The sequence below is a fragment of the Pholis gunnellus genome (genome assembly GCF_910591455.1).
Source record: "Pholis gunnellus genome assembly, chromosome: 14".
NCBI lineage: Eukaryota > Metazoa > Chordata > Actinopteri > Perciformes > Pholidae > Pholis > Pholis gunnellus.
Window position 1 is genome coordinate 4142928 of NC_136541.1, and position 22117 is coordinate 4165044.

General features: G+C 40.6%; 3 protein-coding genes across 13 annotated transcripts in view; all 3 read right to left on the bottom strand.

Moving 5' to 3' along the window:
* Positions 1-3677: 3677 nt before the first annotated feature.
* LOC306705830 (acyl-coenzyme A thioesterase 5-like) lies at positions 3678-7184 on the bottom strand. Of its 2 annotated transcripts, XM_079172692.1 has the most exons (4): positions 7148-7184; positions 5486-5980; positions 4891-5093; positions 3678-4740 (listed from the first exon to the last, which is right to left on the bottom strand). In XM_079172692.1, the coding sequence occupies exons 2-4, from the start codon at positions 5940-5942 to the stop codon at positions 4126-4128; spliced, it is 1275 nt and encodes a 424-aa protein (XP_079028818.1). In that variant the 5' UTR covers positions 5943-5980; positions 7148-7184; the 3' UTR covers positions 3678-4125. The 2 variants fall into 2 exon arrangements, with proteins under 2 accessions (XP_079028818.1, XP_079028817.1); XM_079172691.1 differs by lacking the exon at positions 7148-7184 and having other exon boundaries at positions 5486-7141.
* A 1416-nt stretch (positions 7185-8600) lies between these two features.
* On the bottom strand, positions 8601-10530 carry LOC306706784 (acyl-coenzyme A thioesterase 1-like; the record flags this gene model as incomplete). Its single annotated transcript, XM_079174002.1, has 3 exons — positions 8601-9272; positions 9514-9716; positions 10074-10530. The coding sequence occupies 3 exons, from the start codon at positions 10528-10530 to the stop codon at positions 8664-8666; spliced, it is 1269 nt and encodes a 422-aa protein (XP_079030128.1). The 3' UTR covers positions 8601-8663.
* Positions 10531-13070: 2540 nt separating this feature from the next.
* Positions 13071-22117, bottom strand: part of LOC306706774 (supervillin-like) — a 44431-nt gene continuing 35384 nt past the window's right edge. For 9 of the 10 annotated variants that reach the window (XM_079173982.1, XM_079173978.1, XM_079173975.1 and 6 more), the window contains 12 exons: positions 21771-21946; positions 20923-21070; positions 20304-20592; positions 19880-20031; positions 19445-19550; positions 18908-19115; positions 18650-18783; positions 18063-18221; positions 17748-17891; positions 17151-17272; positions 16716-16871; positions 13071-13949 (listed from right to left, as the gene is read on the bottom strand). In XM_079173982.1, coding sequence (XP_079030108.1) covers positions 13863-13949; positions 16716-16871; positions 17151-17272; positions 17748-17891; positions 18063-18221; positions 18650-18783; positions 18908-19115; positions 19445-19550; positions 19880-20031; positions 20304-20592; positions 20923-21070; positions 21771-21946 — 1881 coding nt within the window. In that variant the 3' untranslated portion in view covers positions 13071-13862. Of the gene's footprint in view, positions 13950-15999; positions 16022-16715; positions 16872-17150; positions 17273-17747; positions 17892-18062; positions 18222-18649; positions 18784-18907; positions 19116-19444; positions 19551-19879; positions 20032-20303; positions 20593-20922; positions 21071-21770; positions 21947-22117 lie in introns of all 10 variants that reach the window. The other variant, XM_079173980.1, reaches the window with a different exon arrangement.

Consider the following 22117-nt stretch of genomic DNA (forward strand, 5'->3'; position numbering starts at 1 on the left):
TAAGACATAAAATAACATGACAACAGGTAGCTAAATGTTGCTCTTGGACTCACATTTAGTCTTCCTGTTGTAAACATTAACTATCTAGAGTTAATGTTTACAACATAAAGACGAGATCTAAGCAGCTCAAGTTCAGTTTGATTTGTAACCTAAAACCATCAACGAGCTCCTAGTCCTTGATTACCGTCAATGCTCTGACATAAAACGACTCTCTGTCAAAGGGAATACATACACAAGTCTGTGTGTGAAGCAGGGATACAGAAGATAACAAGTTAAGAGATATCTGTGGAGCCACAAATCAGAAGAGACTCTGGAAAAGTGCAAATAAATGGGTTTCACCGAAGATGCTCATTTCTCACATAGTAGAGTTAATTTTTATCCGATAAAACATATGTTTGCTTTCCTGTCAGGAAGTTCTTTGATTGAAAAATCAGAGAAGTAGAAATGTGACTTATCTGCAGCAAGCGTTAATCGAGAATGACAATCCTTAACTGTGGGTTAAAACGTCACCTATCTAATTCTATGAATAAAATGTACGGGACAGAACGTTCCTCAGAGCAATGTATGTGTGTGTGTGTGTGTGGATGCATGGTTGCAATTGTATTGCTTTTGTTAAACTACCTAGAAGTGTTTTCTACCTGAAGGTTTTTTGCTTGAGAAATGACTCAACTATTAATCAAAGTTGAACCTGCTTAAGTTTCTGATTAATCGCTTTAACACGCTTTGTACTGAACCTCTTATTTCATTATATTTAGTGCCTTTAATAAGAAGCCTGTGATCCATGATTCATTGCATTACACATTCTTTACCCAACCCAAATGGTTTGTCTAACTTTTGAAATATCAAAATAATCATGAATGAAATGTTCACTGCAAAATTTTGACCAAGTCCATGGGTTCAAGTTTAGACAATGATGCTTTCTGCTGCAGTGTTCTCAACCACTGTGGCAACTTTTGAACTGCTAATATGTGTAAATCTCTCATGTTTATGAACAGGAATGCAGTGAAATTGAACCCTGGAATTACTTCTATTGGTGCAGTTATTTACATAACCTCAGTCAAAACTTGTCTTTGAACAGGAGGCAGTTTTCATGCATCTATTTCCCATGTTGTTAATCATCCCTCTGTTGACTTTTATATTTCTATTGTTGACGTTGCCAGGGGTCTTACTGTTATTTTCATATAACACAGTATTACATAGCATTTAAATGCATCCCCCAAAAAGTCGAGATTTGGCTTGAATTTTGAAAATTTTGTGAATATATCTTTTGCTTTTTTTCTAACACGTTGTGCTCAAAATTAAGCAAAAAAATAAATAAAAGCTGTTTAATATAAATCCCCACATTTAGTTTATTGTCTGTCTGTCTGTCCACAACCCCACCTTCTCTCAGATTGCCTCCACTTGTATGTGGGAACATTGTTTTAATCACAGCTATTTAATTGTCGGAATGTTTGAGAAGTACTTAAACCCAATGTTAAAACTTGTGTATCTTATCTTCAAATAAATGCTATATTTTTTTATCAGAAGTAAGAATTATGGGTGATTTTTTTTATCAGTCAAGTTAACTTTTAAATATAAGTTCAAACCAATTTGGAATTTAAATCCTCTTAACTTGAAATGGCAAGTTGTTTACACGTGTTAAGTTATTTTAACTTGAAACTGTGAGCTACAATAACGCAAAAATGCGTGTTGGTTTGACTAGGTAAGGAAAGTTTTCTTGACCTGATAATGTAAAACAATTCTTTGTTTTAACTCGCTGTACCAAGTTCAAACAACAAGTGAAAAAAAGTTCAATCAACTCTGACAACTTAACATGGTTAGGAAAAGGTTGAGATAAAGTTTACTCATGCCAGTATACAAGACAGACATAGACAGCTTTAAAAGGTTTCACTGTCATTGTAAAAGGAGAAATTGGACTGTCACATTACTTCAAAACACTTTGACAAAGCAGATACATACGTCATGAATGTTTGTGTTGAACCTTGTTAGTGTCTTCAAACCTCTTCCTACCAATTTAAGACATAAAATAACATGACAACAGGTAGCTAAATGTTGCTCTTGCACTCACATTTAATCTTCCTGTTGTAAACATTAACTATCTAGACTTAATGTTTACAACATAAAGACGAGATTTAAGCAACCTAAAACCATCAACGAGCTCCTAGTCCTTGATTACCGTCAATGCTCTGACATAAAACGACTCTGTCAAAGGGAATACATACACAAGTCTGTGTGTGAAGCAGGGATACAGAAGATAACAAGTTAAGAGATATCTGTGGAACCACAAATCAGAAGAGACTCTGGAAAAGTGCAAATAAATGGGTTTCACCGAAGATGCTCATTTCTCACATAGTAGAGTTAATTTTTATACGATAAAACATATATTTGCTTTCCTGTCAGGAAGTTCTTTGATTGAAAAATCAGAGAAGTAGAAATGTGACTTACCTGCAGTAAGCGTTAATCGAGAATGACAATCCTTAACTGTGGGTTAAAACGTCATCTATCTAATCCTGTGAATAAAATTTACGTGACAGAACGTTCATCAGAGCAATGTATGTGTGTGTGTGTGTGTGTGTGTGTGTGTGGATGCATGGTTGCAATTGTATTGCTTTTGTTAAACTACCTAGAAGTGTTTTCTACCTGAAGGTTTTTTGCTTGAGAAATGACTCAACTATTAATCAAAGTTGAACCTGCTTAAGTTTCTGATTAATCGCTTTAACACGCTTTGTACTGAACCTCTTATTTCATTCTATTTAGTGCCTTTAATAAGAAGCTTGTGATCCATGATTCATTGCATTACACATTCTTTACCCAACCCAAATGGTTTGTCTAACTTTTGAAATATCAAAATAATCATGAATGAAATGTTCACTGCAAAATTTTGACCAAGTCCATGGGTTCAAGTTTAGACAATGATGCTTTCTGCTGCAGTGTTCTCAACCACTGTGGCAACTTTTGAACTGCTAATATGTGTAAATCTCTCATGTTTATGAACAGGAATGCAGTGAAATTGAACTCTGGAATTACTTCTATTGGTGCAGTTATTTACATAACCTCAGTCAAAACTTGTCTTTGAACAGGAGGCAGTTTTCATGCATCTATTTCCCATGTTGTTAATCATCCCTCTGTTGACTTTTATATTTCTATTGTTGACGTTGCCAGGGGTCTTACTGTTATTTTCATATAACACAGTCTTACATAGCATTTAAATGCATCCCCCAAAAAGTCGAGATTTGGCTTGAATTTTGACAATTTTGTGAATTTGCATTTTTTCTAACATATTGTGCTCAAAATTAAGCAAAAAAATTAATAAAAGCAGTTTCAATATGAATCCCCACATTTAGTGTATTCCTGTAACACAGGTACGAGTTCACACATGGTGCTTATTTACAAGCTTACATCACCATCTAGTGGCCACAGTTACTCTCCTCAAAGTAAAGTCCTTAATGTGACAATTTAATCAAATAGTGGAGAGCGTAATGTCATATTCAGAGTGTTGGAGAAAGACAAAGAGACAATCAGAGAGAGACTGATGATAATCTTTGATAAAACATCTCTCAATAAAATAGAAACATTAAATTCACATACTAATAAATGGCAGCAATCAGTCCGTGCTTCTTTATTTCGGTACTTTTTTGTCCTGGTCTCTCTGTCACCAAAAAAATTGAATTATACAATTTCTTCATAATATTACAAGAAAGTTTATTAGCAACATCTGAACACCTAAGTCCTCCAAACAGCTGCCCGTTATGTGTAAATATAAAGTGTTCCAGCCTGAAGACGTTGAGCTGCTCCCTGAGTCACACTTCTGTTTTCTGAGGGCAGAACCAGGTCTACTCCTCAAGACGTGAGGTAATAGCTTCCTTCACTTCTCATTTTACTTTCAGACTTCCATTGTGAGCATCTTGTTCTGAGTTACCCGATCTGAAAAGATAAAGAAGCTTCGTTCTTTGAATGCTTTATTCTTTACAAACATAGACAGCTTTAAAAGTGACAGTAAGCAAGTATATGGCCAGTGATAATTATACCTGAAAGACTTTCCCTGAAAGTGGACTTTCTATTCTCAAATTTGTATCGTAAATATAGACTAATTATCCCCATTAGTGCAACTATGTTATAGTGGATCTATAGTTTAGCTTTAGTTTGCGTAGTATCACAGCTCAGCTGAGTTTTTAAGAACTCCTGGATCTTGTTCCACAGCTGGACTTCAGCTGCTGCGTGGGACCTGGGCTCACCCCCCCACAGAACCGGCCGGCCTGAAACCCAGTGAAAACTGGAGGGGCAGTAGGGTCCATAAGGTGGCTCTAGATGATGTCCCGCTCCGGGGTAACACACGCTCTCAAAGTTGTCCTTCCCATGACGCTGCAGTCTCTCCACCATCATGTCCATGTAAGCCTTGCTGTCCCAGTTGAGGTCGTCCTCTGAGGCCACAAAGAGGAAACGTCCCTCTGCGTGTTCGACGGGGACCAGGGTGGCCTTGTTCTCCTCCGCCAGCGGGTTATGTAGAACATTCTTGCAATTGAAGGCCCCTGACTCAGTGGGAATCACTTTGCTGAGATCAACCATTAACGCAGGGAGGATTTGTCTCTTCTTATAGTAGAGGGGTAAAAGAGTGTTGGCAGAGCAGCCGTTGATACACACTGTGGCCTCAACCTGGCCACTTGGAAGGTAAGAGGCTATTGATAGTGCAAGATCTCCAGTTTTTGAAATGGATATCACACCAACTCCTTTACTGCCCACCTGTAGGGGGAAAGAACTATTATGATGTCATGGGCTTCTCAGCAGATAAACATTAATTACACTTCATCTAAGACTTCTATGGATCAGCATCTTTGAAACAGAGCAACGTTTCAAAAAATCTCAAAAGACTCAGAGATTCAGAGAACTCACCTTATCTTGTTTTTTCAAAAACTGTATTGCTTCCTCAAAATAATCCAGATGGACCTCTTTGATCTTCTTCGGCATGTCATCGTAACCGTACGCCACTACGGTCAGGACCACAAATCCTCGACTGGCGAGCAGAGAGGCCCTCTTCTCTGACAAACCTCCCCCTAAAATGTACAAATCCAACACGGCAGGGAATGGACCTCTGCCTGGAACAGAAGACATGGGAGGATGCAAGATGACAAACATATACGATGCATGTTTGTTTTCATCAGTTTCCTGGTTTGGAGGAATACTACTAAAATCTGAGGAGTTGATGGAGTTCATGGTGTCATTACGTCTGAAAGACGAGTTATATTATGGAAAGTCGAGGATCCAGCGATCTTGAAAGGTTGACTCACATTAGGAACTAAAACTGAGAACACGTCTCCTCTATGATAATTTTTTGGAGCATGGACAACTAATGAAAGTATCCAACCCTTTTGCTGTAAAGTTATATAATCAATTCATTGTTGTTTTTGATCTCTTTGGTGCACATTTTTGATCAACCTTTTAACTTAAGAAAAATGATTAGAGCTTGACAAAGAATAAAGCAACCGACCTGGCGGAGTGAACAGGACCCCACGAACATTCCCCTCCTTCACCATGCGCCTGCTGACCCCGTCTCCAATCAGAAGCCTCTCATTGGTCGCCTCTGCCAGCATCCTGCCCTCCTCCTCTTCCTCGTGCACGGAGAACTTCACCACGTGAGGGTTTAGTGACTTTGTTCTGTGAAACCTTTTGTGCAAAGCGTCTGCCCTCATGGACCACAGCAGACCCATGGGTTCAACCCCGGTGTAGCTCCCAGTGAGAGAGGGGTCCCTCTCCAGGTCGACCTCCCCGCCCCCATCGGCCCTGTAGGTGGCCGAGGAGCTGAACACTATTCCCTTCTCGTCGGTCGATCTGGCTCTCACGGTGACCACCTGTCTGGACCTCAGCCCGGCCACCTTCACCTGGACGGGCTCATCGAACATGCATCTGGCTCTCGGCAGCAGCCTCAGTCTGATTTGGGAGGACATCTTTCCTGAAACTACTGTTTTTTCTTCACAAGGTTCCACTGTCATTGTAAAAGGAGAAATTGGACTGTCACATTACTTCAAAACACTTTGACAAAGCAAATACATACGTCATGAATGTTTGTGTTGAACCTTGTTAGTGTCTTCAAACCTCTTCCTACCAATTTAAGACATAAAATAACATGACAGGTAGCTAAATGTTCCTCTTGGACTCCCATTTAGAGTAGAAGCACTGTTCCTGCTATTCAGTAAATATCTTGACCACAGTAACATGTTTGTCTCAATAATCTAACGAGGAATTCTTATGTTACGCTGCTCAGATCTTGTCTTCCTGTTGTAAACATTAACTATCTAGACTTAATGTTTACAACATAAAGACGAGATTTAAGCAACCTAAAACCATCAACGAGCTCCTAGTCCTTGATTACCATTAATGCTCTGACATAAAATGACTCTCTGTCAAAGGGAATACATACACAAGTCTGTGTGTGAAGCAGGGATACAAAAGATAACAAGTTAAGAGATATCTGTGGAGCCACAAATCAGAAGAGACTCTGGAAAAGTGCAAATAAATGGGTTTAACCGAAGATGCTCATTTCTCACACTGTTGATAGAAGAGCTATTTTTTATACGATAAAACATATCTTTGCTTTCCTGTCAGGAAGTTCTTTGATCGAAAAATCAGAGAAGTAGAAATGTGACTTACCTGCAGTAAGCGTTCATCTACAATGACAATCCTTAACTGTGGATCAAAACATCACATGTCTAATCCTGTGAATAAAATTTACGGGACAGAACGTTCCTCAGAGGAATGTGTGCGTGCGTGTGTGTGTGTGTGTGTGCGCGCGCGCACGTGTTTGTGTGTGTGATTGTGTTTGTGTGTGTGGGCCAAACAGAGACAGGACTGCGTTAGTGTATCTGTTTTGTTGAACAGACGATGGACAAGTGAACTATGTTGCAATAGCAATAATAATAATAATAAAAATAATAATATTCCTCGCTTTAGTCTTCTATGAGTTCTATCTGTCTTAGTCAAAGTCCTCGTATCTGTGACGTACTTGACAATAAACGGTTGTGGTTCTGATAATACCCCGGGATAACACCGCTGGTTAAAGTAAAACACGGACATGTATTGTAAAGTTTAGTTATTGTTTAGTGATTCAGTTCTGCATTTTATTAGTTCATCATTATCTCTCTTTATTACTTACCATACCCACCATGTTTCCACCATTAATACACTGAACGAGTCGATGTCATGGGTTAGACCAAGTATGGGGGGAAGTAGATTATCTAAAGTTATGTATTGAGGTTAGTTGTGATCTGTTACGCATGGTTGCAATTGTATTGCACATGTTAAACTACCTAGAAGTGTTTCTACCTGAAGGTTTGTAGTTAGGTTTCGCTTTTGTCATTTACCGGTTTGAGGAAATAATTAGTGTCGCCTGCACTCATGGTACGAACTAGATCCTGCTGATGGAAGGCTCGTTACAGAGAAAGAAGTTACCTTTATTCTGAGTTGAGTTGTATTCAGTTGCGCCAAGTTAGCTGTTTTTGTTTGCATATATAAATAGTTTACAGGTGCAGCAGGGCCACTCTTGTAAATAAACACATTGTGTCTTATATATTCTTGTCTTCTGGGCAAAGTCTCTTGTGTCTGCCTCCTAACAGCTTTTAAAAAACGAATTATTCAACTAACCATCTTACAAGACAAAAAAACTGCAGAAAATCATCACATTGGAGAAGTTGAAACCAGTGAATGTTTGACTTTTTTGCTTGAGAAATGAATGAATAATCAAAGTTGAACCTGCTTAAGTTTCTGATTAATCGCTTTAACACGTTTTGTACTGAACCTCTTATTTCATTCTATTTAGTGCCTTTAATAAGAAGCCTGTGATCCATGATTCATTGCATTACACATTCTTTACCCAACCCAAATGTTTTGTCTAACTTTTGAAATATCAAAATAATCATGAATGAAATGTTCACTGCAACATTTTTACCAAGTCCATGGGTTTAAGTTTAGACGATGATGCTTTCTGCTGCAGTGTTCTCCACCACTGGCAACTTTTGAACTGCTAATATGTGTAAATCTCTCATGTTTATGAACAGGAATGCAGTGAAATTGAACTCTGGAATTACTTCTATTGGTGCAGTTATTTACATAACCTCAGTCAAAACTTGTCTTTGAACAGGAGGTAGTTTTCATGCATTCATTTCCCATGTTGTTAATCATCCCTCTGTTGACTTTTATATTTCTATTGTTGACGTTGCCAGGGGTCTTACTGTTATTTTCATATAACACAGTCTTACATAGCATTTAAATGCATCCCCCAAAAAGTCGAGATTTGGCTTGAATTTTTACAATTTTGTGAATTTGCATTTTTTCTAACATATTCAGCAAAAAACAAATTAAGCAAAAAATTAAATAAAAGCAGTTTCAATATGAATCCTCACATTTAGTGTATTCCTGTAACACAGGTACGAGTGCACACATGGTGCTTATTTACAAGCTTACATCACCATCTAGTGGCCACAGTTACTCTCCTCAAAGAAAAGTCCTTAATGTGACAATTTAATCAAATAGTGGAGAGCGTAATGTCATATTCAGAGCGTTGGAGAAAGACAAAGAGACAATCAGAGGGAGACTGATGATAATCTTTGATAAAACATTAATCGTAAATATAGACCAATTATCCCCATTAGTGCAACTATGTTATAGTGGATCTACAGTTTAGCTTTAGTCTGCGTAGCATCACAGCTCAGCTGAGTTTTTAAGAACTCCTGGATCTTCTCCCACAGGTGGACTTCAGCTGCTGCGTGGGACCTGGGCTCACCCCCCCACAGGACCGGCCGGCCTGCAACCCCGTGAATACTGGAGGGGCAGTAGGGTCCATAAGGTGGCTCTAGATAATGACCCGTTCCGGGGTAACACACGCTCTCAAAGTTGTCCTTCCCATGACGCTGCAGTCTCTCCACCATCATGTCCATGTAAGCCTTGCTGTCCCAGTTGAGGTCGTCCTCTGAGGCCACAAAGAGGAAACGTCCCTCTGCGTGTTCGACGGGGACCAGGGTGGCCTTGTTCTCCTCCGCCAGCGGGTTATGCAGAACATTCTTGCCATTGAAGGCCCCTGACTCAGTGGGAATCACTTTGCTGAGATCAAACATTAACGCAGGGAGGATTTGTCTCTTCTTATAGTAGAGGGGTAAAAGTGTGTTGGCAGAGCAGCCGTTGATCCACACTGTGGCCTCAACACCTGGCAGGTAAGAAGCTATTGATAGTGCAAGATCTCCACTTTTTGAAATGGATATCACACCAACTCCTTTACTGCCCACCTGTGGAAAAACATGCAAACTCTTAGCTGCTATTTATTATTTCTTGATTGGCTCTTTTGTAGAAAAACATAAATGGAAAAAAGAATGTGAGCCACCGAATGCAGAACTTTACAATTGTCCAATTCTAGCACCCTGAGTGACGGCGTTAAAATATGTGGCAGACCAACAAACTATCAAATGTGTCCCAAAAAAAAAAATCTATATTCTCAGAGATTAGGAGTGTACTGTGCAAAAAGCTCACCTTATCTTGTTTTTTTAAAAACTCTATTGCTTCCTCGAAATAATCCAGATGGACCTCTTTGATGTTCTTCGCCATGTCATCATGACCGTACAGCGCCACAGTCAGAACCACAAATCCTCGGTTGGCCAGCAGGGAGGCCCTTTTCTCTGACAAACCTGCACCAAACGTGTACAGATCCAACACAGCGGGGAACGGACCTTCTCCTGGATCAAAGGACGCACGGGAACACAACATGATGTTTATTTTTAGGGCTTCAAAATGATGGAAATTATAGTAAAACAAACATACAGCAACTTAATGATTGCAAAACTAAAAGTAAGCAAAGTTCCACAAAAACAACTACAGATGTTTGATCAACTGCCTGATTCACATAGTTTAACACTCTATTGTCACCAAAAACTATTCAAAATAAATAGAAGACATATTCCTATCAGACTGGCCATGCAAGCAGTATGAGTAGAATAAATGAACTGTTGTTTTGGTCTCTTTGTTTATAATAATCAATTAATTTTAATGTTACTTATTGAATGATTTGAATTGTGATAGAGACAAAGAACAACCTGGCGGAGTGAACAGGATCCCCCGAATATTCCCCTCTTTGACCGTGCGCCGGCTGACCCCGTCTCCAATCAGAAGCCTCTCATTGGTCGCATCTGCCAGCTTCCTGCCCTCCTCCTCTTCCTCGTGCACGGAGAACTCCACCACGTGAGGGTTTAGTGACTTTGTTCTTTGAAACCTTTTGTGCGAAGCGTCTGCCCTCATGGACCACAGCAGACCCATGGGTTCAACCCCGGTGTAGCTCCCAGTGAGAGAGGGGTCCCTCTCCAGGTCGACCTCCCCGCCCCCATCGGCCCTGTAGGTGGCCGAGGAGCTGAACACTACTCCCTTGTCGTCGGTCGATCTGGCTCTCACGGTGACCACCTGTCTGGACCTCAGCCCGGCCACCTTCACCTGGACGGGCTCATCGAACATGCATCTGGCTCTCGGCAGCAGCCTCAGTCTGACTTGGGAGGACATCTTTTCTGCAACATATAAAAAACGAATGCATTGTTAAAGATTAAACCGGTGGCTCCCAAACTTTTAGGCGTGTGACCCCATGTCTTGTTGGGGCATTTTGTCACGAGTCAGATGTCTGTGAGTTGTTAGCAGTGTCACCAAAGGAGTGATGGCTCCTCTAAAAGATTTTAGATGGTTTCATATAAATAACTGGTCGAGGCCCAAAGAGATGAAACTCTTCAATATATAATCATGGATAAGAGAACAGTAGACTACAACAAAGATACACATTTTCCCATAGAAATGCCCTTTTCCCTGCTTCATTAAAGATCTAATGACCCGACAGATTTGTCTTGTGAACCAACTCGTGTTCCTCGATGAATGCATTCAATTTAAGGACTTAACACCATGGTACTTGCACCTTGCGTCACTCCGTGTACTGTCTCTTTAAGGGCACTAAGTACTTGACGCCATTGCGCCACTCCGTGTACTGTCTCTTTAAGGGCACTAAGTACTTGACACCATTGCGTCACTCCGTGTACTGTCTCTTTAAGGGCACGTCTAGAGTTTCCCTTACACGACAACGCTAGCTAGGACTAGCTTAACGTTGGCTAACAAGTTGATCAAAAGTGTGCAATAAAGTTCCGCTAACTTTTTGGTTGGCGTCTACGTCAACAAAACAATAGCGTAACGTTAGAGCACAAACTGACTGCTGTAGTTGGAGTTTGAATAACGTTACGTCATGCTTAAGTTAGCCGCCGGTGTTTCGGTTTATCATGCGACCCGGTTAACTGGTGACTTTCAGCCGAACGCGTCCGTGATTGTTGCAGTTACGACAGCTGTTTATAGACAGGAAAAGAACACGTGGCTGTCCACTTGAATAGCGGATTGTTTAGTTTGTCATTACAGTGTGAACAACCTTGTCACATACAGTCTATGGTCAAAACATAACGGATTTAGCTTGTTGTTTATGTGTGTTGAAGGGAGTAAGTTGCTCAACCTTTGAAATAATAAAGTTATATAAGTTATAATAAAGCCGAAAAAGTCGCTGCACCTTCGCGGAGTTGACGGTTGATGTTCTCCCTAAACGGAATTGCTCATACATTTCTGTGTCTTTTTATGAACCAAGGAAACAGGAAGCTCATGCTGCTTCACAATACAACTCTCACTCGTGTTCTCACCTGACTGGGTGGAAAAACTGGCCGCAATGAATGGAGAGAGATATTTTGAAATAGTAAAAGCCATCAGAACTGACCACGCTGTGTTGTCTGTTGACTGTGTGTGGCCAGAACAGCTGTTGCTTGACTCTCAGTCTATATGCATGTGTGCTGAAGCTACATATTACATAAGTCGATGTAGATCAAATTCCACTGGCAACAATTAGGCCTTGTGTGGGCCTCTTGAGTCCAAAGATCTATAAAACATAAAGAGAGTTTAACAAATAGGTGGCTGCAGTAGGAACAAAGAACATGAATAAATTCAGTGTTTGAAACTTTAACTGTTGGAGATTTATGGAGAACTCCTGTGTTTTGCAGCGGTGATGTATGGGATGTTGTGTTGGGGCTCACTTCGCCATCTTGTGGCTAAAGTGACTAACGACAGGCTCCTGACAGAGTTGTCTTGTATCCATGGCCTAGAAATACATCTTATTCCTCTGTGAGGAGATCTATTGTCTAAAAGCTATTTTAAAAAACCCATCAATGTGCCCCAGTGATGCAGTGAAAGTTTCTCATTTAACACGAACAGTTTATTTTGAGTCAATCCCACATACATGCATCCTTCTGCTGGAAATACTCACCAAAGCACCAAATGTGCGCTCTAATGAGAACACCGTGTACTCCTGTTTGAGTTGCATTTGCTGACGACGACAGCGCCAAGCTGTTGCTGAGCATTGAATTTAAAAAAATTAAATATATTCGAGAGGTATTTCTTTAAAGGACATTGTCCTCAGTTTCAAACACTGGATTTGAAGCTGAGTGCCAAAGATGGTGTATGAGAGTCAGAGATGAGTGAGAGATGGACCAGCACACTGGTCTTTTTGTGTGGGATTTACTGACAATAAGAAATGTATCTTTTAAGTGTTTGAAGGTGTTCATGTCACGTGTAGGAATATAATCCTTACAATTGTGTAAACCAGAAATAACTAACCCTACACACCGAGCTGAAAACTCAAACATACTGCATGGGCATCACATTCTCTAGTAGTACTAAATGTATTTACCTTCAGTTCGAAGAATAGTCCAACAACTGCTGTCAGACATGCCAACAGTCAGCTTACGTGTCAGTAACACTCTATACAGTTCTGTAGATAGTACGTTAGACTTTAGACCCTCTGCAGAGAGAGAGACACGATGCAAAGATTTGTGATGGTGTTGTGGTCGGTATCAAACATGTCTATGACAAGTTCACCAAACAAGTCCTGTATGGAACCACTTGTTTTTAAATAAAGGCAAAATGAGTAGAAGCATTGATTATCTCCATGCCCAGAAAGTCAATAGTTTGACTTATATTAAAATAAACTGCGTATGAAGCAGGAGACACAGAGTGACACGTGGTTTGAGTTGAGCGTCATTGTGATTTAATTCACTATGTCTTATATCACAAAGAAAGTCTTTAAAAATGCAGACTAGAATTTCTGTATATAAACTGTACACAAAAAGCAAGGCACTATACATTCAGAGCTGCTGCTTCTCTTTCTGGAACAAGTCAAACCTTTTAAAATTACAAACTCCTTTAAGCCGAGAGTCACTTCAGCAGTTTAACACCATCGAGCAACATGAGGTCGCTACGAGGCCTGACAGCATCCAGACACTGTAGACAACAACAAAATAAAATGTAAAACTTTCCTCACAACTTCTGACGCGACAGGTTTTTTTACATAGATACACACACGTTTACACAAAACTTGACAATACACACAAACATTATATACAATCGCGCGCACACATACACACACACACACACACACACATGACCAAAGCATGGCACTCTGACACCAAGCGTCCTAGTGTGCACATTTTCATTGGTGAGTCCACGAGTGGTGACTTTAGTGTTTGGAGGAAACTCCAAATACACAGACACACCAGGTATGAACCGAAACAGGGTGTTTTTACCTTCTGTTACACCGAGTGAATTTCATTTATGTTACGTAATGTTGAAAGGTAAAACATGACTATAAGCAAGGCGAGTGCATCTCCAGCCTCATCCTTCATGAACGTTTTCTTCAGATTCAGATACTTTCTGTCCCAATGTCCTCTCGCGTCGCCAACAAAACAGGTTTCCTGTGTCTCCGTCTCAACTGTCCTTTTCTGTGTTTTTTAATCCGCTTCCATCCTCGATTGAAAAAAACCTCCTTAAAACAGTCCTTTGGCCTTCTTTAAGTTCACTTGCTTCCACCCTGGTAAACCTTCGTATTCCTCTCTCGTCATTTCCAAAGCTTTCTGCGATTGGAAAGAGACACATGCAGTTCATTAATCAGAAAGGATAACGACTCAGGGGATTCAACTTGAAGTGCCGTTTCTAAAGGAAGTATTGGTGTTTTTCCTGTTACTGATAAAAGCTTTGGAGCCATCAAACATATTCAAGAAAAAAAAATGACACAACAAACCTCAAGGAAACTAATAAATATTGTTTACAACTTTGAAAGTGAGGATTTTTATGTTAAACAGCCTTTTAAACATGTCTGAATGTTTCGAGATGTCAATAAATTCAACAAAGCTTGTGTAAACCACAAAGTCTGGTACCGTTTGATTGGATCAAAAACAAAAAGAAACATTAACTGATGAAGGTCTGAGGACTAAACGTGTGAAATACAGGCTTGGTGCAGCTTTTTAAGAGTAAAATTCATCCACTTTAAAGGTACCTAAACCAATAATGTCCAGACTCTCGAGGCCTTTATCATCAAGTCTAAACTGTTACGGTAAATGCAAATGTGATTCCTTTATAACGGTCCATTTCAAAAATCAAAAGATTTTTGTTTTACGTGAGCGCTTGTGTCGATGAAACACCAGATTATGTTGAAATTCAAGCTGTTCATTGAATTCGAGCATATTCCAATAAATCCAATAAAGCAAAACAAACCCTATAAATAAAGTAAGTAAAAAACATTTCTCTCACAGTTAGACGTCAAATCTAAAATTAGGTTTTAGATCATTCATATGAAAGATAAAAAGCAACATCTTGTACATTTTTGGACTTATCGGGTACATCTTTACATGTGTTAATAATACACTTGCTGTTTGGTCAATGCTGGGCTAGAAGACAACACACTGACGTCATGTTAATAATGTATGTAGCGCTCGGTTGGTTCTTAGGACAGTTTAGTGGTTTCAGTGTTTTTCATGCCTCCATTTTGTGCTCCACAGACAGACAGTGAGTCAGACTGCAGTGTAGCTGATGGTGAATCACAAGTGCAGAGGAAAGGGTCTCAGGTTGGAAAGTGCGGTGTGTGTGTGTGTGTGTGTGTGTGTGTGTGTGTGTGTGTGTGTGTGTGTGTGTGTGTGTGTGTGAGAGAGAGAGAAGAGTAGCAGCAGCAGAGAACAGCACAGGAGTGTCGTGTTGTCGAGAACAGACACCTTCTAAAGAGGAGAAGAAATGAACGATGGCTGCACAATTAAATGTCTCAATTATCTCAATAGTATTCATTTGACAAACGTGTTTAAACGCCTCATTTACAACCTCAGTTGTTCATATTAAGGAAATGTGATAAAAACTGCTGAATCCAAGTTTTCCATGGAGGGTTATGTTGAAGCCCATTTCTGATAGAAAACAAAGAGATAAAAATAAAGACATTTTAAAAATAAAACTACTCCAAGTAATTGAAAATGATGAGATAAAGACACATTTTTTACTTGATATGGCTACAACTATCTATCAACTAATCTTGTATCTCATTTCATGTATACAAATCTATAATTTCCCGCAGCTCAAAGTGACTTCAGCAACAGTTAAAACCGCCAAATGATGTCATTAAAATGATACAAAACAGGAAAAGCAGCAACTCCTCACATTAAAGATCATGAGACTGTGAAAAATGCACTTACTAATTAATAATTGGTAGTTATCCTACTTGATATATACATGAGCCAATTATATAAATACATACTTGTAGACTCACTATGAGAGATTCTATTTTTATCATTCTTAATATTTCATCTCTATTATTCTGAGCAGTGATGGACTCTTAGTTCACGTGTCATTCTGTGTTTGTTATCTTCTGTGTGAAGCAGCTTGGAGAGCCGAGTCCTTTGTGACTGCAGCTGATATGAAGGACTCATAATATCTCATAACACTCTGGATGATCTTTTTCAGACGTAATTGAGCAGCCAAGCGCAAAGCTTTCCTCCTCAACCAGCACCACACTCGGGAGTGAAACAGAGTTTTCATACCACATTAAGAAAGAAAGAAAGAAAGAACAACACGGTGCTGACGTGCTATCAAGGATGACAGGTCGCCTGAATGCTGATGAATCAAATGAGTGGCTCTTCTTACCTGAATCCACCTACGACTTGGTCTGTGAAGTGAGAGTTAGATGGAGTTAGGATGATATGAATGAGGAGTTGTAGATTTAGAGGGAAAATCCACCTCTGAATCGTCTATTTCATACATAAGCTTATATGACCAATATCAACACGAGGCAGAACTTCTACACTTTGGCATTACATTTTGCCCTTTCCTCTCTCTTAATTGCCTATAAGAGGTTTGGATGGAAGTTTGGATGGAAGTGGCACTCTGTGCTATTTGGCCACATGGATATTTGCAATCAGCTGCAAAACTTTATGGACGTGTTTGTGCTGTCATTTAATTTAATCTTTTTGCAAGTGATGCACAATTGATCGAGCTACGTGAGGCCGCCATTCGTTCTTTATATGTGCTCCTCAGTGTAAACCACAGCTAAAGTCTTAACTGCAAAACACGTCAAATTTGATTTTAACTAGGTAGATATTTCAACAAGTTAGTTAGAAAGTTACCAAAAATATTTATCAGATCTTCTCCTGTGATGAGTAACTCAGTTTTATGTATGTATGACTTTATATTTTGTTAAAACTGCCTCTTTTAATGATCAAAATGTCCTAAAACTCTGATCAAGGGGGGGAAACATGCTCTCTAAAACAAGGATGTTTATTTTATAACCCTGCTTCCAACATTACAAACACTTAGATATAAATGTGGTTTGGTGCAGCAGTTTTGCACATCGGCTTACTGACCTCGAAGTCCTGGTCGGACAGGTAGATCTCCAGGCGGAGCGGGTCGACTCCCTCTGGGAGCGGCCGGGCCTGCAGCTGAGCCAGAGGGAAGGCGTTCTGACAGAGCCGGGCCAACACGTCCTCCACCAGGATGATCTGGTGACACACCTCCGCCTCCTGCAGCCGCAACAGAGGACACGGCATGAAGTATCTTATAATGACAGCAGGTGTTTGGACAATTAGTTTTTGAATAGTGTGTGTGAAAAAGAGGCTGTGGTTCTATATGCACAGTATAATGTCTGACTGAAAACCCTCCTGATTGCTTACTGATATCATGATTATATCATATAAATAAGAATGTATTTTGACAGCTTCCACCAATGTATGGTCAAGAGTTGATGTTGGATGTGTGTGTGTGTGTGTGTGTGTGTGTGTGTGTGTGTGTGTGTTGCGGACCCTCTCGGTGATCTCGGCCACGTCCTCTCTGTAATCCCAGCTGGGAAACATGTTGGTGAAGGTGAGCGGCTCCAGACCGGCGTGGATCAGATACGACTTCTGAGGCTTCTTCTCGTTCTTCTCTGCAGGAGAAAATCGTCTCAATAATTCTATTTCAAATCCTAATTTAAATCTAATCTAAATACTCAGCTGGTTTGGTTAAAGTTTGGGTTGCAGGATGTTTTCATTTTCTCTTACGATTCAATAATACATTCTTAATGTATCCAGGTAGAGAGGAAGAGAGTAGTTCTGGTTAAATCGTGAGCACTTTATCAAAGTTAAAGAGACAGTAAATTAAAAAAACGACCCTTTCGCAAAAACACTGGCCAGAAAATCTGTACATTTTTACTGTTTCCTTATTTTCTTGGTCAAAATTGAGTCAAAATAAGTAATATTTTAAACGACAAACACTTAAAAACAAAGTGGCATCATGGAAAGATTGTTTATTGCATTCATGGGTGTTAGTCAGGGGCCAAGATTTATATTATAATATTTGAATAATACACCAGTGCAGCTAGCAGCTATGATTCAGTGAAGCATTTCATCGCCCGTTCTCACCCTTGCAGTACTGCAGCACCGTCTCCATCGCACACTTTCTGTCTGAATCCCAGCGGATGCGAGCCGAGCCGGTGCTCTCGCTGTCCTGAGGCCACCAGCCCTGCCACAGGTAGACCTCGTGGAAGTTATCCACCAGGAACAGCACTGACAGGGAGGGAAATGATTATATCACTATATTATATCTGTTAGTTTAAGACAGACACGTACACAAGGCAGACTGTGAAGGTCTGTAACGTTCAGACTAATTTAGGGCAAATAGCAGTCGCCACTTTGTCAAGGTGTGTTCATTGCAATGCGTTTGTGTCCGGGCCTCACCGGGTTGTTGTGGTGCGTTGTACAGGTCTTCCTGCAGGAAGGGCAGCGAGCTGACCAGGTCTGGAGCTCTGGACGGGTGGAAGAACTCACTCGCCACAAAGTCTCCAGATGTGCTGCTCAGCTGGAAAAGCCGTGGGGTGAAGTTGAATTTACCCGGATCTGAAAAAGAAAACCAGAAACCAACGTCCTTCAAGTTTCACATGATAATGTAGCACCGAGGTGTATTGATCCTCAAGACTTTATATTTTCTCGTCTTGATCTTTTTTAGTTGTTGATCACATATCATCTTATTCAAGTATTTAACTTTTTTAATTTAAAAGTTACTCGGAGGAACTTTCATTTTTGTGTTGATTGTGGCGGTCCCTGTGGACAAAAGTGGTAGTGTTCCCAAGCACCACAGTTCCTTTAGAAAACTTCTCATTTTATAGAAACTGTTGTGAAGGAAAACCACCATTGTTTTTTTTTTTACTTTTTGGACAATAATAAGTGCGATCCCTCTGATTTCTATCGAAAAGAATTGTACTAATTGTGTCTGAGGTAAATGTGTAGATCATTAAGTAACCAAGGTACGTAAGTACAGACTGTACCTTGCAGCATGCAGTCGTAGGCCTTCCTGTCTTTTCTCCCCAGAGCCTCCCAGAAGCCCGGAGGCTCCACCCCCTCATCACACTCATGGATGGTCACCTTACTGCTGCTGTGGAGACCCGCCTCCAGAGGACACCTGAGAGGGAGACAGAGTTCATGTTACACCCCACAACACCCACCAGTAGTAATAATTTGAATCAGTGTAAATGTATTGAATAGTATCTTAAAGGTCATCCTGAAATGTAATTATAGAAACTCACTGTTCTTTGATCTTGAGTGCGGCCGTGTTTCCCACACTGCGAGTGTGTAGCTGCGTCTTGCAGCCGTGCCACAGGTAGATGATGGCCTTGTTGATGTTGAGCAGGATCATGGAGGCTCTGGAGCGCAGGCTGCTGCAGTGACACGCCACCTCCAGCAGGTGGCCCTCGACCGGCACCTCGCCCCGCACACAGTACAGACGCCACTCACCTGGGTGCAGACGAGCAGATTTAAGTTATCACTCAGTATTACATAAATTACATACAAATCTCTGGCCTTTTATTGCTAAACAGACTGCGTATTGCTTTGTATTCCAAAAATTGCCACTTTACTTTTTTGGGCACAGAGGTTATAATATGGGAAGCTTCAGCAGTAGATGATTAATAATCATGACTTTTAGTGTTAACTGCTGCGTGAATTTAATGAATATGCAGGAAAAATAAGGAACTGTTGGCATACAATCAAACATCCATTGAACAATTAATGTCAGGAATTAGATAAATAACTGGAATAAAGAGCAGACATGTAAAAATGTTTACTCTGAGTGTTCTCCTCCTGCTCCTCCCTCTTGCCAGCGTGGACGATCATCCCTCCGTTGAAGCACTGCAGGAAACATGGAGGCTCCTTTCCTTGCTGCACCTGAACCTGTAACAGACAGACACAGGAAACCAGTTATAAAACTAATGCAAACAAAACACTACTTTAATGACTACATGCTCTTAGATAAGTAGGAAGCTGGAGAACCTACTGCAAGAAAAAAACATCAGGGAACATCTGGATATCCTTCATTAACTCATGATGCTACAAAATCAGCATTGACATAAAAACAGTCCTTAATACGAAGCTTATTTTGTTATGTAGTGAGTCTGGGGTAGTAATAGTCCTCAAATATTGAATTGTCTACCTCTCACTTTCTGTTAGATGTATGTTTTGTTTGGATTATTTGGCTGGTTTAGAAGCCTCGTTTCCTGTACCTGCGCCCCTCTTTCCTCGTCCAGCTCCACCGTCATCAGCGCCGACGTTCCTTTCTCGCTGACGGTGGAGTGTCGACCCTGCCAGAAGAAGTAGCAGCATTTCTCCTTCCCCGGCCCGCTACTCCTCGCCTCAGGGTTCTGCCTACGACCAACTGACACACACACACACACACACAGGACAAAAACATGAACAAAATACTCTGAATTGTCAATAATAATGTAGTTATTGCAGCAAGCTTATCTCCCTGTGCTAACGGAAATCTTAACCTTGAAGCTTTTTTTCTTTTTCTTCGTGACAAAGTGGCAAAGAAAATAAAGATTATGATTAATTACAGCACAAAAACTTGGTGCTCATTAAATTATTCTAACATATTAAGCATAATGTTTTATAGAGGATGTATATTGGGAGTCCACAGTGGCTAACCTGAGGTGTTGAGCATGTACTTCCACTTGACCACGTAGGCGTCTCCCTCATGGAACTGGCCGATGCTCTGGCGCGGCAGACGGCTGTAGTCGAACTCCAGGATGTGCCAGACGTCCACAGACGCCGTGCTGATCTCCTGAGTCCTCATGTGGTCCTCGGTCTCCACCGGGCCGTGTCCGCGGCCGACATTTAACCCGTCCAAGATGGTGGAAATGGACGACTGGAGGACGGGCAGCATCAAGGTGGCGTCATAAGGCCGGCATTCTCTACCCGGGGCCTCCTGAGATAACTGAGAAGCAAAGATCACAGATAAGATTTCTTTAAGTACATTTTAAGAAGTGATAATAACGTCCTTTCTGATCTGACAGGTAGCATAAGCTTCTCTTATTAATATTTTAGATGTCAATGGTAACACATGGGCTCATTCTTCTCTATGGTGCTTCGTACAGCATCCACTCAAAGGCATATGCTCTCTTATTCTGGTTTCTTAACTGTTCCTGGCAACATTAACTGAGATTAAGCATCAGCCCAATAATCCAATATATGAACAGATGGGGGGGATAGAGAAAACATGTGAAGACTCTCTGATCTGTGTAAGAATCAAGCGTTGGATTTGCACCTTCTCCTCAGGTACAAGCTCGCCGCCTTCCTTCGGTGTTGGCGACTTCGCTTCGGTCCATTCCACGAACTTTTCTTTGAACAGGATTGTCTCGTTGTGCTCTGTCAGCCTGCCGAATATCGCCCAATCAGGACGGCCCTGGCCCTTCCTGTCAACACACACACAGACACAAAGAAATAGAGAAAAGAAGTCAAGATCAAACTTTATGTTACGTTAAATCAAAGAGCTTTAAATAAAGTAAGTCCATGGTGTGTACATTTGCATGTGTGGTTATTAATAGTTATCAGTGTTTTTTATGTCCTCTATTCTTTTTTAGAGACAGTTTACAATCACTTTTTAACAATAGTTAATAGCTAAAATATAAAGACGCAGATTGTAGCAATAATATCATCCCTCACTGTTGATCTTTCTGTTATATTGCCGTGGTTTTGCTTTGCTTTGTCTGTCAAAGCACTTTGTAAACTCAGTTTTTAAAGGTGCTATATAAATAAAGTTATTATTATTATCATCATCAGACTATTTAAGGGCAAATCATTTATAGTAATGAAAAGAACAGAAATACAGATGTGTTTATGTGTGTACTTGTATTAGTGATGTTGTGGGGACATGAATGCATTCACACACTCACATTATGGGGACTCACCTCCCATCTGGGGACCAGAGTTGGTCCACCAGTTACTTATGAGTTAAGATTTGGTTTTGGGGTTAAGTAAGATAAAAAATGTGGGTTAAAAAAAAGGTTAGAGTAAGCCTTCAGAAAATGAATGCAAGTCAATAAAATGTTATTGCAACTGTGCGCGCGTGTGTGTGTGTGTGTGTGTGTGTGTGTGTGCGCGTGTGTTTCCCACCTGGGTATGAGTGTGTTGCAGCCTCCAGGGTCCAGTGGGTTGATATCACAGCAGGTGTAGTCAAACGTCCCGTTCCAAAGGTGTTTGGCGAGCTGGAAGGCCACTTTCCTCTGAGCCAGAGTCACCTCTTTACCGTGCCACACATACACCTCACTGCCAAAGTCAAACACCAACACCTGCAACAAAAACAATGGGAAAGCATCGGTGAGTTGTTTGTCCATGTTAGCCAAGAGCCACACAGAGGTTGTATTTTGAGTAAATGCCTCTACAAGCACCATGTGGACAGTGCTCTTATATATATATTACATATGTTATACCATATTAAGACTACAATAGAAATAAATCAC